Here is a 15,034-nt window from a genome sequence, read left to right on the forward strand (position 1 = left end):
CAGGATCATCGCCGTGTTGGAGTATTTTTGTGAGTGTGTGAGATATGGTAGCCATAGGTAACCATAATGATTATGGTTACCTATGGCAACCCTAACAATCAAAGGAATTTGAATATAGATATCTTAGAGATCCATGCATAGGGATCGATATATAGGGGCTGCCGAAAGCTAGAATTTCAGACATTGGCCGGGTCAACTGGGTCTGGGCTGGCCCATCGCGAATAGGCCAGCTCTGGACTTTTTGGCAGTAACATATATAATCCAAAAAATAATATATTTTTGTTTTAGGATAGAAAGTTATAATTTTGAAGTTAGAAAAACAGGCTGGGAACAGAAAGGAGAAGGACGTTCCCTTAAGAAATAAAAATTTGTTCAAGGAAATCAAAAAAAATCTATTGATAAAAAAATAAATAAAATGGCAACTTGCTACAAACACGAATATGAATAGAAAGTGACAAAAAAAAAAATCCTCTGTAAAATATATTTTATATAAATAGCTGGGGACACAATTTAAGCCAATATCTTTTAGATATACCGACATCTGAAAAAAGAGGTGGGGTTTTTTAATCTAAATAGAACCAAGTGACATATAGGCTGTGATGTCGCCTGTGTGTACTTGAACCAACTACCAAACTGAAGAGATAACTGAATCAAAGAGAACTTTAAATAGCTTCTCTGTTTTAATTCAATGGTGCCCAGTTCCTTTTATATAAAAGCCGCCCAATTTATAAATAAATGAATGTGGTTTGAGAATAATACAAAACTTTTGACATGAAAGCAACAAAACGTTGAGAATATTCAACCAACAAACTGGAAAACTGCAAATGAATGGGAATGAAAAAATAAAACTTTCATATTTTGAAACTGAAATCATTAAAAAAAAACATTTTCATGTTAAAAAGTATCATACATTATTTAAAAAATATTAATAAACTATATGATGTGGATATAAATATGATACCTTTGGTATCTGCCTCCCGTTCTTCTTCTGATCCTCTCTGTACCACTGCGTAAAATTGATATATGCAGTCATGGCTCTTTTAGGCGCTGGTACACCGTCCTTGTTCACCTTCGGCTTCTTCTTCTTGCCATGTGGCACTGCGTGATGCATTTGGCCACCCATGGACATGTGCGACAGATGATGACTGTTTCCACCCATGTTGGTGGGCATTCTGGGTGACATGGTTTGGCTGCTGGCATTCATAGACAAGTTCAAACCAGTCGGCAACATGGGTATCTGGCTCATTGAGCCCGAATGTAATCCAGTATTTCCCGATGCAGACACAACTGCAGCGTGCTGTGCCATTGCATGGTGATAATTATACTCTGTCGGCAGCGACAAATTATGGTGTCCAAGAGGTAATCCATCTGAAAAATTATTACATAATTAATATGATATAAATACAAGTCTTTTTTACTTCAGTCTGTAAAAATTCAACACTGAACAACAAAAGTCTGAATCTAACAAAAGACAAATTAATGTTTAATTTACAGGCTTTTCTAGAGATGTGAGGTCAGAATATTCTCCTAGATGTAAAAATTGTAGAATAATCGAGAATATTTATTTTTCTTTTAAATAATTTAAATTTTTTTACTAACTTTGTTTACAGTGTGAAATACAATGTATAAAATAAATCAGTTTTCATTGCCTGAAACATTTACAACAAAACAATTTGTGGTATAATCACCCCCAATGACAACTTTTAGTTCGCCGGGTCATGACGAGAGGTTTTAAAAGTTTGGTTATAAATATTTTCTAGAAAGCTTTGGATTAAAACCTTAAAAAAATTATTTTAAAATTAGATAAATTTTCAGAAATAAGTTCAAAACAAAAGAAATTAAACCAAAGTTGTTTGATAAAGAGGAAACTATTCTTATATAATCACTAGTTTAATCACCTTCATTCTAAGAAGATACAGAACTGTTGTTTTCTTCAATGCACATACACTTAAATTCTGTATCACTCATATTTCTGTAAAAGTTGTGCAATTCAGCCCTGTTGGTTTAAGTTTCTTGCTTTCAAACTTTAATATTGTGGTCTACAAACTTCAAATGCCCATCTTCTTGACGGGAAGAGAGACGGGGACAGAGAATATTCTCTCAAAGGACTACTATTAGAAGTTACTAGAGAATATTCTTATTATTCTCAAGGTATTTATCAAGATTATTTGTTATAATACATGCTATTACACATATTCTTGATAATACTCTCTGGGAAGATTTCGGTAACTGAACAATATTCTCATCGAGGAGAATATTCTCTGGAAGGACTATTATTAACAACTTCAGAATAATTCTTATTATTTTCTATAAGAATATTCCCGTCATTTATAAAAATAGTCCTTCCAGAGAATATTCTCAAGGATAATATATGTAACTATATTATAAATAAGAGGAGAATATTCTCATCAAGAACTTATAAGAATATTCTGAAGTTATTTATAATAGTAGTCCTACTTGAGAATATTCTCCTCGATGAGAATATTCTTCGAAAGATTATTCTCGAGAATTTTACATCTCTAGGCTTTTCAAATAAAAAAACCAAAATATTTGGTGCACCTGGTAATTACTGGATTGACCTTAGCACAGGATTTGACAAATCCTGGGAGCCAGTTCACAGAGGCAACTATAAAATCAGTACTGGTGCCCAAAATTTTCTACACGTGATTACTAAGTTGGAGTATAAGGATGAGCTAACTCTCTTGATTTCATTACAGTGTCTCTTAACATGGGAAGAATTCCTGCAGAGGTCCAAAAACACCATTCGAGACTGTTTTTCTTGAACAAAAACCATGCTGGGCTGCTAGGAAATTTGTCTGGCACCTAAATATGATTTGTATTTGTCAAGCCCTGGCTAAGACAGGACTTGACAAATCAAAATCAAATGTAGGTGACAAATTTCTTAGAAGGAAAAAAAGACCTGGTTTTTTTTTCTCAAATAGAATGACTTAAATGTTCCCCGCCCCCCAACCTTTCCTGGACTTTCCTGCACTGCCACAAAATCAGAAATTTTGTGTCATCCTCAACTTAAATTTAATAATCACATATAAAATCTCAGGTGATAATACTGATGTTGTAGCCACCGTGGCAACTTGGCATTTGCCAAGTCCTGGCCTTATCGACAGAGTAATCCAGAAGTTTTAAGAACTTTTAGGAAATTTGGGAGACTTGACAGCTAATGGGATAATGTCGATCAATCCTAGAGAAATTGGAAAACAATATATTGGACTTCGTAACTTTTCACTGACAAAATATGCCAGACTGCTAAGAAATATGGCTGGTGTCTAATTTCCCCCCCCCCAATTTATCCAAACCCTGTAATAGAGATGTGAGGTGAGAATATCCTCCTGGATGTAAAAATTGGAGAATAATCGAGAATATTCATTTTTCTTTTAAATAATTTACATTTTTTACTAATTTTGTTTATGTTGTGAAATTATTTCACAATATAAACTGATTTATATTTCAAATATAAATCAGTTTTCATTGCCTGAAACATTTACAAAAAAACAATTTTTGGTGTAATCACCCCCAATATGACAACTTTTAGTTAGAGAATATTCTCCAGGTGATGATGAGAGGCCCCAAAGCAGAATATGCCGAAGAACAATCAGTGCTATTGCATAACAATCGGGAAGAATTTTAAGAAAAATGTAGAAAACACTATTATGGGAACTGCAGAACATTTCCAGTCAGTCAAGGGCTCATTGCAGAACAATGCAAAACATTCTGTTTTGGGGATGAGAGGGTTTAAAAGTTTGGTTATACAGATTTTAAAAACCTTGAGATTGAAACCTTAAAAAATTATTTTAAAATTAGATAAATTTTCAGAAATAAGTTCAAAACAAAAGAAATTAAACCAAAGTTGATTGATAAAGGAAGCTATTCTTATATAATCACCTTCATTCTAAGAAGATACAGAACTGTTGTTTTCTTCAATGTACATACACTTAAATTCTATTTAACTCACATTTCTTTAAAAGTTACGCAATTCAGCCCTGTTGGTTTAATTTTCTTGCTTTCAAACTTTAATATTGTGGTCTACAGACTTCAATATTCCCATCTTCTTGACGGGAAGAGAGACAGGGACAGTAGTCCTTTGAGAGAATGTTCTCTCAAAGGACTAATATTATAAATTACTAGAGAATATATTTTTATCAATAATTATTATTCTCAAGTTATTATAATACATATTACTTATATTCTTGATAATACTCTCTGGAAAGATTTTTTGGTAACTGAAGAATATTTTCATCGAGGCGAATATTAGAGTATATTCTATGGAAGGACTATTATTAACTTCAGAATTATTTTTATTTTCTATAAGAATATTCCCCAGTAATTTATGTAAGTAGTCCTTCCAGAGAATATCCTCAAAAGGATATTATATGTAACTATATTATAAATAACAGGAGAATATTCTCATCAAGAACTTATAAGAATATTCTCAAGTTATTTATAATAGTAGTCCCACTAGAGAATATTCTCGAATATTCCTGTTTTTTGGAATATTCTCGAATATTCACCAGAATTTTACATCTCTACCCTGTTATAAAGTATAGTATAGATGCAAAAAAAAAAATTTCATAGTTATCAGGACTTAACTTTTGATGAAAAAAAAATTAATATGAGCTTTCATCTTTTTACATATTTTCAAGCTAATATTAAACCAGAGACTCCCTTTGTTCCCCTATAAGTTATCATTATCAATTTGCAAGACTACGTAGGAGGTCAGAAATCTCCCTTATTGAGAAAAATTTTGGTTCGGTTTTCAATGTCTTATAATAGCCACTATGCAGGGTTTAGGCTAGGTAAAAAATTTGTTGCGCAAAAAAAGCGAAAATGAGGGGAAAAGCTTTAGAAAAATGCTATAGTGCTAATGATTGATGGTTGGATGTCTATTCGTTTCGTATCTCCTGTACGCATTTTTGCAAAAGTGGCTACTACCTCTTTCACATTCTAAGATTTTTTTCGCACTTTGCAAAAAATGCGACCGTAGCTTAAACCATGCCACTATTATTTGTGCACACGTAGCGCTGCTTCTGTAATGGCTTCCCAATAATAAAAGAATATATAAGGTTCAGTTTATGATAAACTGAAGAAAGAAGACTTTCACAAGGGAATCTATGAAATCCATAGGTGGCGATTCTCAAGATTAAAAAAAAATCTATAGTTTGTAAGGCACCAAAACATTTTGTAATCGAAGAAAATATGTCATACAAAGAAAAGGGAAAATTGGGATGACTATATGACCCATTTTCCCAGGACATTCCTGTATTTTCCAGTAATTTTGACCCATCCACACTTTCATTAAAAATAAAAACTATCCTACAAATATTTATTTCCCATATTTGCCATGTTGAATGTTTTTTTCCCCGGTGGAATTAGTTTTATTTCATTGCGATTTGCAGCAGCACTTCATTTCTTGCCATTGGTGACCCTTTTTTGGAAATTTTTAGCAGTAGGCCAACTTGAAAACTTTGCTGTTTTGGTATCGTATCTAGCAACAATTGGCAATTTCTTACATTTTTATCAAGAAAAAATGGTCGCTTTGAAATTTCAAGTACTGCCTTTGGGATTTTTAATTTCTGTGAAGCAAAATTTGGTGATTTTTAGAGATTTTTATATAAAAATATGGAAAATCTAAAGATTCTGCTTTTCAATCAGAAAATTTTGATCGGGAGCATTGACATGTATGGGAGTGTAAGCCTAACACAATTTCTGGACACAAAGAGATTGGGGGAAAATCCAGTTATCTGAGAAAAAAAAAAAAAAAAAAAAATGAAGGATTTAACATTTTAAAACCAGTTATGTGGGAAATCAGCATTGCGCAGAGGCATTGTCATAGCCAATGAGGTCCTACAGAGGCATGCCTATTGCTAGTTGAAAGTTATGCGGGAAAGAAAAAAGCTGTCCCATCCAATGAAAAGGGACATATGGCCATCACATCAGTACAGTTGGGATTCTTTTGATATACAGTTGAATCCCATTATAACAAACTCCAAGAGACTAGAGAAATCACTGTTATAATGAAAACTTTGTTATAAAGGAATTCCATGTTTTTGCATTGTTTGTATGTAAACTTATCTGGGAGATTAGAAAGGTTTTCAATAAAACAAGACTTTTTCGCTATAATGGTATTCGACTAGTTATCAATTGTTATCAGAAATCATGAGTCCCAATGTGATCACATTCAACAGCATGAGCATTGAGTTGTTCCGCATGAAGCACTCAGCTCACCAAAAATATCCTGCATTATAAATTACCATTAAAGCGATCACCAAAAATGTTTCTAACTCAAGATTGTTTTGCAGCAGCACTGATACATGGGAAAATTTTAGAAGCCAATACTGACTTTTTTAGTTGGAATAGTGACGTGGTGTTCGAGATTTGTCAAGTCCTAGTCATCAGGAGTTCATCCTTTCACACGGATGACAGCCCTCTAGCTTAAGAATATTTCCCCCAGAATGAGAAGTGTTGAGCTTTTTTTCTTCTTGTTTTTAAGTAACGTGAAAATGGTCTTTTGCTTTTATAAACTTTCCACCAGTGCTTGACAAATCAAAAAATTATGTAGGCACCAGCCAAATTTCTCAGAAGGCAAACATGCCCCCCCCCCAAGAAAAGCAATCCTAAATAATGTTTTCTTCTTTTCCCGGGTGAAAAAAACGATCCCTTCTGTGTTGGTAGAAACATTGTTAAGAAATCTGAAATTCCCATGTCAAGACTCCAATTCAGCAAAAACAAAAAGAATTTTGGACACAAATAAGATTTTATAGTTGCCATGGCAACCTGGTGCCCAGTTGTCAAGTCTTGCTATACACCACAGGTAACGATTCTCCGAGTAGAGAAAAATCTGTTTGCCACGTGATGAAAAATTTGGCTTGAGAAGAAATTCCATAATAAAAAAGGGAATGGGGATTTTTCAAGTGATCATGTGACCTGTTTTCACAGGCTATTCCCATATTTTCCTACAATTTTGGTCCTACCGACTTTTTTTATATAAAAACTACCCTGTTTCTTTAGGTATTTTTAACAAACCTTATATTTGAATTTTCATTCTTCACTGAAACCAAGCTGGTTATTACGACTGTATATTCATCTCTGAAATTTGTCACATTAATTTTTTTCCCTGTGGAATTGATTCTAATCCAATGTCATTTGACTTTTATTCAATTCCTACCATTGATATTTTTTCCTTTAGATTTTAGCAATAATGGGATACTCTTAGTTTTTGCATCATAGGACCTGTAACAATTAGCAGTTTCCCCTATTTCTAATAAAAAATGCCATAGACTAGGATTTTTTTTTTTTAGGATTTTAATCCTTTAATTCTTTTACAACTGGTTTTTTTCCTGATAATAGACTGTTCCAAATCTCAACTAATCTTTTTTTTTTTCTCTCGTTTTACCCTTTTCCTTGTCACCCTTCTATGAGACTTGGACATGTTTTTAATTTCCACCTTTTACGATATCTTTCATTTTCTTCCTCACCCTTCACAAATCCAAAACATACCCATAGTCCCTACCTCGGCTGTCTTCGGGCGTTTTGGCTTTTATAGAGTTAAGTGGTGCAATGATGTGATATCTCGCCTCCATAAAAGCCTCTTATTTCAGCATTGACAAGCCCAGATGTTTCCCCAATGGAAAATTTTTCTCTACACCCCCATTAGTTTGCACAACTGAAAATTAGAAGAAAGCCTACTCATTAAAAAAATATAGAATTTTAAAGATGGGGGAAGTGTGTCATTTCTAATTTCTCTCGTAATAAGTCTCATTTAAAGGGGTTAATTTTTGTTCAGTTAATCAAGGACTTTGAAATTTTTCTACAAAGATACAAAATAACAGAGGAATCTAGTTTCCAACTGGAGGATTTTGATGACTAAAAAATACGAAGCACTGGTGGCAATAATACAATGATAAATAGTTCGATATGTTGCCATTTCTACCCCAAAGCAGAATATGCCAAAAACTGCAACGTACATCACAGATCATTACTAAGCCACACATGCACCTCGTCCATATTCCTCGGTGACACTTCTAACGACTTAGCACATGTTGGAATATAGGTTCACAACGCGGACACACACCACGAAGTTTGCTTCTGTGTAATGCTTGTTATTTTGCTGTTGCAATTAAACAATCATTACTGCTGCAGCACAATCTTGAGAAGAATTCCAATCAGTGTAAAGAATTGAAATTTTTGCCATATTATAATTTATTTACAGTACGTTTTCTCAATTTGCAAGAGGGCTAGGGTTCGAGTCCTAGCGGAGACTAGATGACTTTCCCTTCACCTCAGAATATCCAGAAAATATGTTTCCTTGATTAGGCCTATTTTATTTTTACCAACATATGAGAATTTTTGCTACAGAACATTTCCAGAAAGCCGAAAATATTTTGTCCAAACGCAAGTGGAATGAATTCAATCAGATTCCATGTTTTCTTTCCTCTCTCATCACGAAGCTTTAATTGTAACCCTATGAACCAAAGTTTTTCCTCTCAGTTTTTTCTATGCCCTGTTAGTTATCCCCCCAACATATAATGCATCTTTTTACTATATGCATGTGACAGAACACATCGGGTGTGAGGTTGACAACACACAATCTCTATATACTTTCGTCTACTTCAAAGCTGGACAAATCCTAGGCACCATAGCAACTAAAAAAAATAGTATTGGCACTTAATCTTCTTTGTGAACTTGATAAATTGCAGATTGTCCAAAGCACAAATATTTGGAATTTTTAACAGCATATCTACCAACATGATAGAAGGTCACTATGTCCTGAAAAAATTGAATCATTTTATACCCGTTTCTTCGGGTAAATTTTTTTTCTGGAACCCTAGATTTCTTTGCAATTTGCCCAGCTCTGGTCCATTTCCTACATTCATCTCCAGATCATAGGACAGAATGTATCACAAAAACTCATTGAGTTGGCCACTCCAGGGGATGAGACAGATTAAATCACACGATTTCTAGCTTAGGTGGCCTTGAATTGAGTTGGCAGAGTTAGGTTCGGGCAAGACAAGTTAAACACTTTTTGCCGATTCATCAAATATAGATCATCCAAATGCGTTGCCAAATACTTCTACATGAAGGAATTAATGTAAAACCAATCTTGGTTAACTCAAAATATACCAGGGCTATTACACGCAACAGGTCACCATGGCAACTAAAGGGGAAACTGAAGAAAAAACTGATTTTTTTTTTGTGTTCGATAACTGAATTGAAATCTGAGGACCAATATATTTTCCGAAACTGTGTCTGCCAGACTGTTAGCAGGCAAAAAGGTCTTAAACTCCGATAAAGTCTAAGAATACACTATTTTGGATCAATTTTGTCTATGGGGGAAATGGCACCTATGAAATTTTGCTGACACCTAAATCTCCTGATTTATCATACCCCTACAGTATCTTCAGCCTTTTTGTCACTAAGTTTTGGACCACGCCAATACATTAATGCTTCCAACACAATCCTCTTTGGCACATTTTTAGGTATTATTGGGCTGCTCCTATCTTAAAATTCTAGCAAATAGTGTCGCATCAGGTATGGTGCTAAAAAAAAAAGACAGTAAAACAGTGTTATACCAGATTTTGGGAATTTTAGCCTGATTTTAACTGCTCTACATAAGCAGGGCATGTTTTTCGCATGAACCATTGGGACACATGGCCTGTCTGAAGCATAGTTTCCCAACCTTTTTTGTCCCATTGCGCCTTTCCCCCAACACAATCTAACAAATAGGATCTTGTTATACCTGTAGCTTCTACCGCCCCTCAGGAACATTCTATCACCCCAGAGTGGGGGGACGTTAACACCCACGTTGGGAAACACTGGTCTAAAGGAACACAAGAGCGCCAGAAATTCATATTTGCTCAAACTAATAGAAAACAGGTAATGCAAATAAGGACAATGTAAAATACTTGACAAAAAGAACGAATTATTGATTTCTTCATGCATTAATTAAGTGAAGTAATATTGGTCTTAAACCCCCCCCCCCCACCCTAAGAATAAATAAACTTGAAAACTTATCAATGTTTAAAATCCGCATCGCGAAACAGCATCGTTTTTAGAGAAGTGATCAGTTTTCGAGCGACTCCCGATTGGTGTCCAAGGGGACATGTGAAGCCATAAAATCTCAACCCGATGTCAAACAAACATTAATTGAAAAGCTCGGATCTAAAAACAAATAACTAAAATGTCACTTATAATAACGAAATAACGCCGTTAGAGCCCAAAACGAACATGTTATCGAGAGCGTCGATGTCGGAAGCACATGTTTGAATCTAATCAGGGCTCGAGCTAAAACTGTGACAAACATATAAATAATCATCCGCGTAATAACGCCACAACACAAGAAAACGCTTTTATTAACGAAAATAATCGACAATGGCTAAAGAGAAAGAAGCAACAATCGGAATCCGAAACGAAAACGATTGGGGCCTCGTTTCGCTTCTTCTAACATTCCGTTATCGATCAGCGAGATTTGAAATGATGGCGTTTAAAACAGCAACAACACCAATTAGAGAAACACAAGGGGACAGAGAAAATGATTATTTTTCAACATTTCCTTTCAACTCGCACGAGATAAAAACTATTATCAACTCACCCATGATCGATCCTCCAACTGTTCACTCGGAAGACTACAACTCGATGAAAAGTTAAAAAATAGTTAATCTCTCATAAAAAAACACCTTTTTTTAATTAAAAACGAAAAATTTTTGAGGACAGAAGCCATCAATATCCTCGAACCTTTTCCACTTTATATTTTACAACAGGGAGGAGGCGTGGAAAGCAGCGTTTAGGCTCATGGCGGCGATTAACGTTCTCGCGCGTCGGCCAATCACGGAAAGGTTCTGTCTTTTATTGCTCTACACTGACAGTGAGAACTCGGCGTTCATTGCTCGGAGCGTCATTAAACCACCGCGGTTCTACAACGCAGTAGAAAATCCTAAGCCACTTTTTTTTTTTAAATTTTTATTTCCTTTGTTAAAACTTATGAAACGAAAATCTAAAAATTTCTTTCGAGTACCATTCAAAAACTTTGATTTAACTTTTTGTATGTTTAATTCTTGATTTAAAATCCATAAATTGGTTTTTTTCCCAAAAAATTGAATGATTTCAAACATTTATTAACTTTTTCCTAAACCCTATTTTATTTTATGGCAACAGCCTGATGTATTTTTTCTTTGGTTTGTTTACTTTTTTCTCTTTCAAATATAGTATAGTATATATGAAGGGTAGTACAGTATATATATATGGAGCCATTTATATCTCTTATTTAAAATTTAATGTAAATGTGAGTAAAATACATTGTACAAAATGCATACTTTCACGACTTTAATTCAATTTTTCCACAGATTTTAATGTAATAATTTATAGGTTTCAAACAAATTTGAGTCGAATTTTTCTGAAACGTTACTCATGCTTCACATTTTGTGTAAATTAAAGAGAAATTTGTTTATCATACGGTTCATTATTACGTCGGTGATAAAAAAAAAAAAAAAAAACGAGCTCTCTTTCGTTGAGTTGACAAACCGTATTTCACAGATAAATATATTAGCACACATTTGTATGACGGTTTACGTGTTAAAGCTGTTACGTGCCGCTGACGGGGCAAGTAAGTGGGTGAGAGTCACCGATTGAGTGAGTGTTTGCATGAAATAGTCACTCATAAAAAAACTCACCCACTCATATGAAAATCACAGGATCTCAAATACGTTCGTTCATTTATTCAGTTACTCAAATGATCAATCATTCATATAGTCACTTTCTTGCTTGGTCGCTCAAATGATCGCAGTCAGTCATATAAACGGTATACCTTTTTGTCGCTGAGTCTTTCGGTATATTGAAACTGTGATAAGTGGCCAATACCATCCTCTTTCGCACAAAGGAAGTATGGTGATCTTATCACTCTGCTGGTAACCCTAGTAAATAACTCAAAATCGGGTCTGGTGGTAAAAAAAATCACCAAAAAGTACACCTTACCTAAATATTGGGAATTAATTTAGTCACTCATGTGGTCACTTAACTTTGTCACTCATCCTCTTGTCACTGGCTGCCACCAAAGGCGAAACATCAGAGGCGAATTTTCCAGATCCCTTGTATGACACTGGTATATTCTTCAAGATAGTCACCCATGCTTGTCCAGTTATTGACAATGGCATATCATGATCATTTGAGTGCTAGCAATAGAAAAATGTATGTAAAGTCACTGTGAAGCGATATTATAACTGGTTGTCGTAGCTACTCTTCCCCCCCCCCCACATCCTTTAACAGGACTCTCCCAGGCCTGATTTCGTTTTGGTCGACTCCATAATGAATTTATTTTGTGAAAAATGAAGAATATATAGCCTAAATGATTTTCTCGGGATCTGAATTTTTGTCAAACCCCACTTTTTTGGGAGATCATACAACTTGTGGAACTTTCACTTTGGTTGTGAATCGCCTACTATCAAGGTTCTTGGATGGTTGGAAGAGATGGCTATTACCAGGGTTATAGCAGGGATTCTCCAGCACCATCCACTAAGAGCAGTATAATGAATCGCCAGTTCTGTTAGCTGGGTTCTAGACTGACAGCGTAGTCCACAATGCTAAACCAAATAAAAGCCTGTGTTTGTTAAGGCTTGACAAATTCTGTTCACCACCAGGTCACTATGGCAACTTAGAAATTGTTATGACCACATAATATTTTCTGTTTTATTACCAGCTTAGGAAAAAAAATATGCTTGACTCCTAAAATATTTGGTGGGTTCCTGGATTCTTTTTTGATTTGCCAAGCTCTATGGTGGTGGACTGCCGCAGCACAACACTTATGAACTAGACAATTTCTTTGATCTGCAGACACTTTGGTAGATCTTGGTCATTGGACTGTGATGCATACTTTCCCCAGTTGAATTGCACATGCTGATGCTCTCTTCCAAACCAGTTTTGTCTAGTTTAGTGTGCTGTATAATCCAGTTGGTCTGGACCAGGGTTGTTCGGTTTAAACCATGGTGGTTTCAACTAAGTGGTTTTTTTTCAAAAAAATCACATAAAAGTGGCATGAGTATAATTTTTTCCCATGAAAAAAATATTATATTGGTTCATTATTAGCCAAAATGTATTCTTACCACATTTTCTATTCTTGGGATACATTCTGATGGTATATCTTTAAATGCTGTAAGATATGATCTCATAAGTGGTTTTTTCCCAAAAAAATCTCATAGAAGTGGTCTGAATATAAATTTTCTGTCATTAAGTATCTTAGTTGCTGAAAATTATAAACAGTATTAAAATTTCTCATTCTTACTGCATTTTCTAACTTTGCGTTATATTCTGATGCTCTGTCTTAAGCAAATTCATAAATGAAGATTAGGCTACATCACACATGTGTGGTGGTGTATTATCTCTCAGGCTTTTTTCCCCTTCACAAAGAAGCAACAGTAGTGACTTCACTGGCATGCTAAAAAGAGTGTTCTCAACAAATTCAATACAGGAAGCAATAATTGACTAGTGAGATGTAGAATGATGCTTAACACTATAATGGAAAAAGAGGAACAAAAATTATCAGAAATAAAAAAATCTTTCATCGATATGAATTCCAGTTAGAGCTGAAGAACCAATTTGATTTGCTATATAGCATCACTGAAGATCAACAAGATGTCACCATGATGAAAAGAAATTTAACCTATACCCTGAAAGAAGTAGCTAAAGAAGTTGCTGGAGAAAATAAATCAAACCGGTGAAGAAAATAACAGAAGAAACAAAGAAACTGATGACAGACCAGAGAGAAGTTTGGACTAAGAAGAAGAATAACCCTAAATCAAAAGTGGAATATGCAGAACTTTGTAAAATGGTGCGAAAGCGGATTACAGATTATGTCAGGAAGTTCAGTTGCGATAGTGCAAAGAAAGCACTGGGAGATAATAAGAGCTTAAAATCAGTAAAACGAAAACTATGTGTCGGAGGAAAGGAAATGTTTGTATTAAAAAGGAAATATGGAATCAAAGGGGGAAATGTAATTATTAGTATTGTTGAAAAATTTTATAGTACTCTATACAAACATGAAGAACAGGATCCTAACAGAGGAAAGAGAACAGGAAAAAAAGCAAATGGGGCAGAATTTGTACAAGTAGCATCTGTACTGAAAGTCTACAAGTCTATAAGATGTATGAAAAAAAGGGAAATGACCCAGTAGAGATAGGGTTTCAATAGACATAGTTAAAGAAGCGAGAGAAGAATTTTCCAGTATGCTGCTGCTTTGTTCACAAATTTTCTCATAAGGGCAGATGGTCTTATAATCCAAAAGTAGACCGGTTGCTCCTTAAGGACAAAGATGACTGTACTAGTAGTTACATTAAGTCAGAGATTTTCATTTTCTTTTCATAGGAAGCAGCACATCTTGTACTGTATATCACCACCAGGCTTAATATTGAATTTTTTTTACATATGTTTAGCATTACCCCCTAGTTAATCAAGGCTCTACTGCACAGTAGTAAAAGCCCAAAATTGGCCAGTTCGTGAAGTGTCCTGCCCAAATAATTTTCAGTTAGAAATTCCTTGGAATATGGACTGGGTCACACACCATGTTTTTTTGGTTAGGATGTACAGTAGTAAGTGATTTATGAAAAATAATCAGCTATATAGAGGGTGATTATAATTAAAGTTGATTACAAAACACGAATAAGAACTGCTGGTCAAAATGGCTTGAAAATTTTCATTGATCCATTGCAACTGCTGGTCAAAATGGCTTGAAAATTTTCATTGATCCATTGCAACTGCTGGTCAAAATGGCTTGAAAATTTTCATTGATCCATTGCATAAAGCAATGGAATTTTCTTTGGTGAAAGAAAATTTTTTAAATTTATAAGTAGATCATGCTGTACTTCGCCAGTGGTATAATCAATTTTACGCAACCATGTCATTTTGGCACTTCAATAGCATCAGTGTGTGAATAGCAGGGCTGGACAAATCCCAGATGCCGGGGTGAGTAGAAAATTGGTTTTGACACCTAAAATTTTATATGCATCATTCCTAGAATAAAGTGTAAGTATGAGAC

General features: G+C 34.7%; 2 protein-coding genes and 1 pseudogene across 4 annotated transcripts in view; 2 read left to right on the forward strand and 1 right to left on the reverse strand.

Annotated features, from left to right (window-relative positions):
• Positions 1 to 10,832, reverse strand: part of LOC149070569 (uncharacterized) — a 28,039-nt gene extending 17,207 nt beyond the window's left edge. Inside the window, exons 1-2 of one of the 2 annotated variants that reach the window (XM_089249133.1) lie at positions 10,604 to 10,743; positions 962 to 1,368 (exon numbers count right to left, since the gene is read on the reverse strand). In XM_089249133.1, the coding sequence (XP_089105259.1) occupies positions 962 to 1,368; positions 10,604 to 10,607 (411 nt within the window). In that variant the 5' untranslated portion in view covers positions 10,608 to 10,743. Of the gene's footprint in view, positions 1 to 961; positions 1,369 to 10,603 lie in introns of both variants that reach the window. The other variant, XM_089249132.1, reaches the window with a different exon arrangement.
• LOC149070570 (U4 spliceosomal RNA) lies at positions 5,823 to 5,896 on the forward strand (annotated as a pseudogene).
• A 349-nt stretch (positions 10,833 to 11,181) lies between the features above and the next one.
• Positions 11,182 to 15,034, forward strand: part of xmas (RRM_XMAS2 and SAC3_GANP domain-containing protein xmas) — a 62,556-nt gene continuing 58,703 nt past the window's right edge. For both annotated transcript variants that reach the window (XR_016195035.1, XM_089249180.1), the window contains exon 1: positions 11,182 to 11,293. The gene's annotated coding sequence lies outside the window, so the exon portion shown is untranslated. The remainder of the gene's footprint in view (positions 11,294 to 15,034) is intronic.

This window comes from Pholcus phalangioides, unplaced genomic scaffold (genome assembly GCF_987345545.1).
Source record: "Pholcus phalangioides strain wild (caught in Gottingen) unplaced genomic scaffold, Ppha-v1.0 ptg000021l_1, whole genome shotgun sequence".
NCBI lineage: Eukaryota > Metazoa > Arthropoda > Arachnida > Araneae > Pholcidae > Pholcus > Pholcus phalangioides.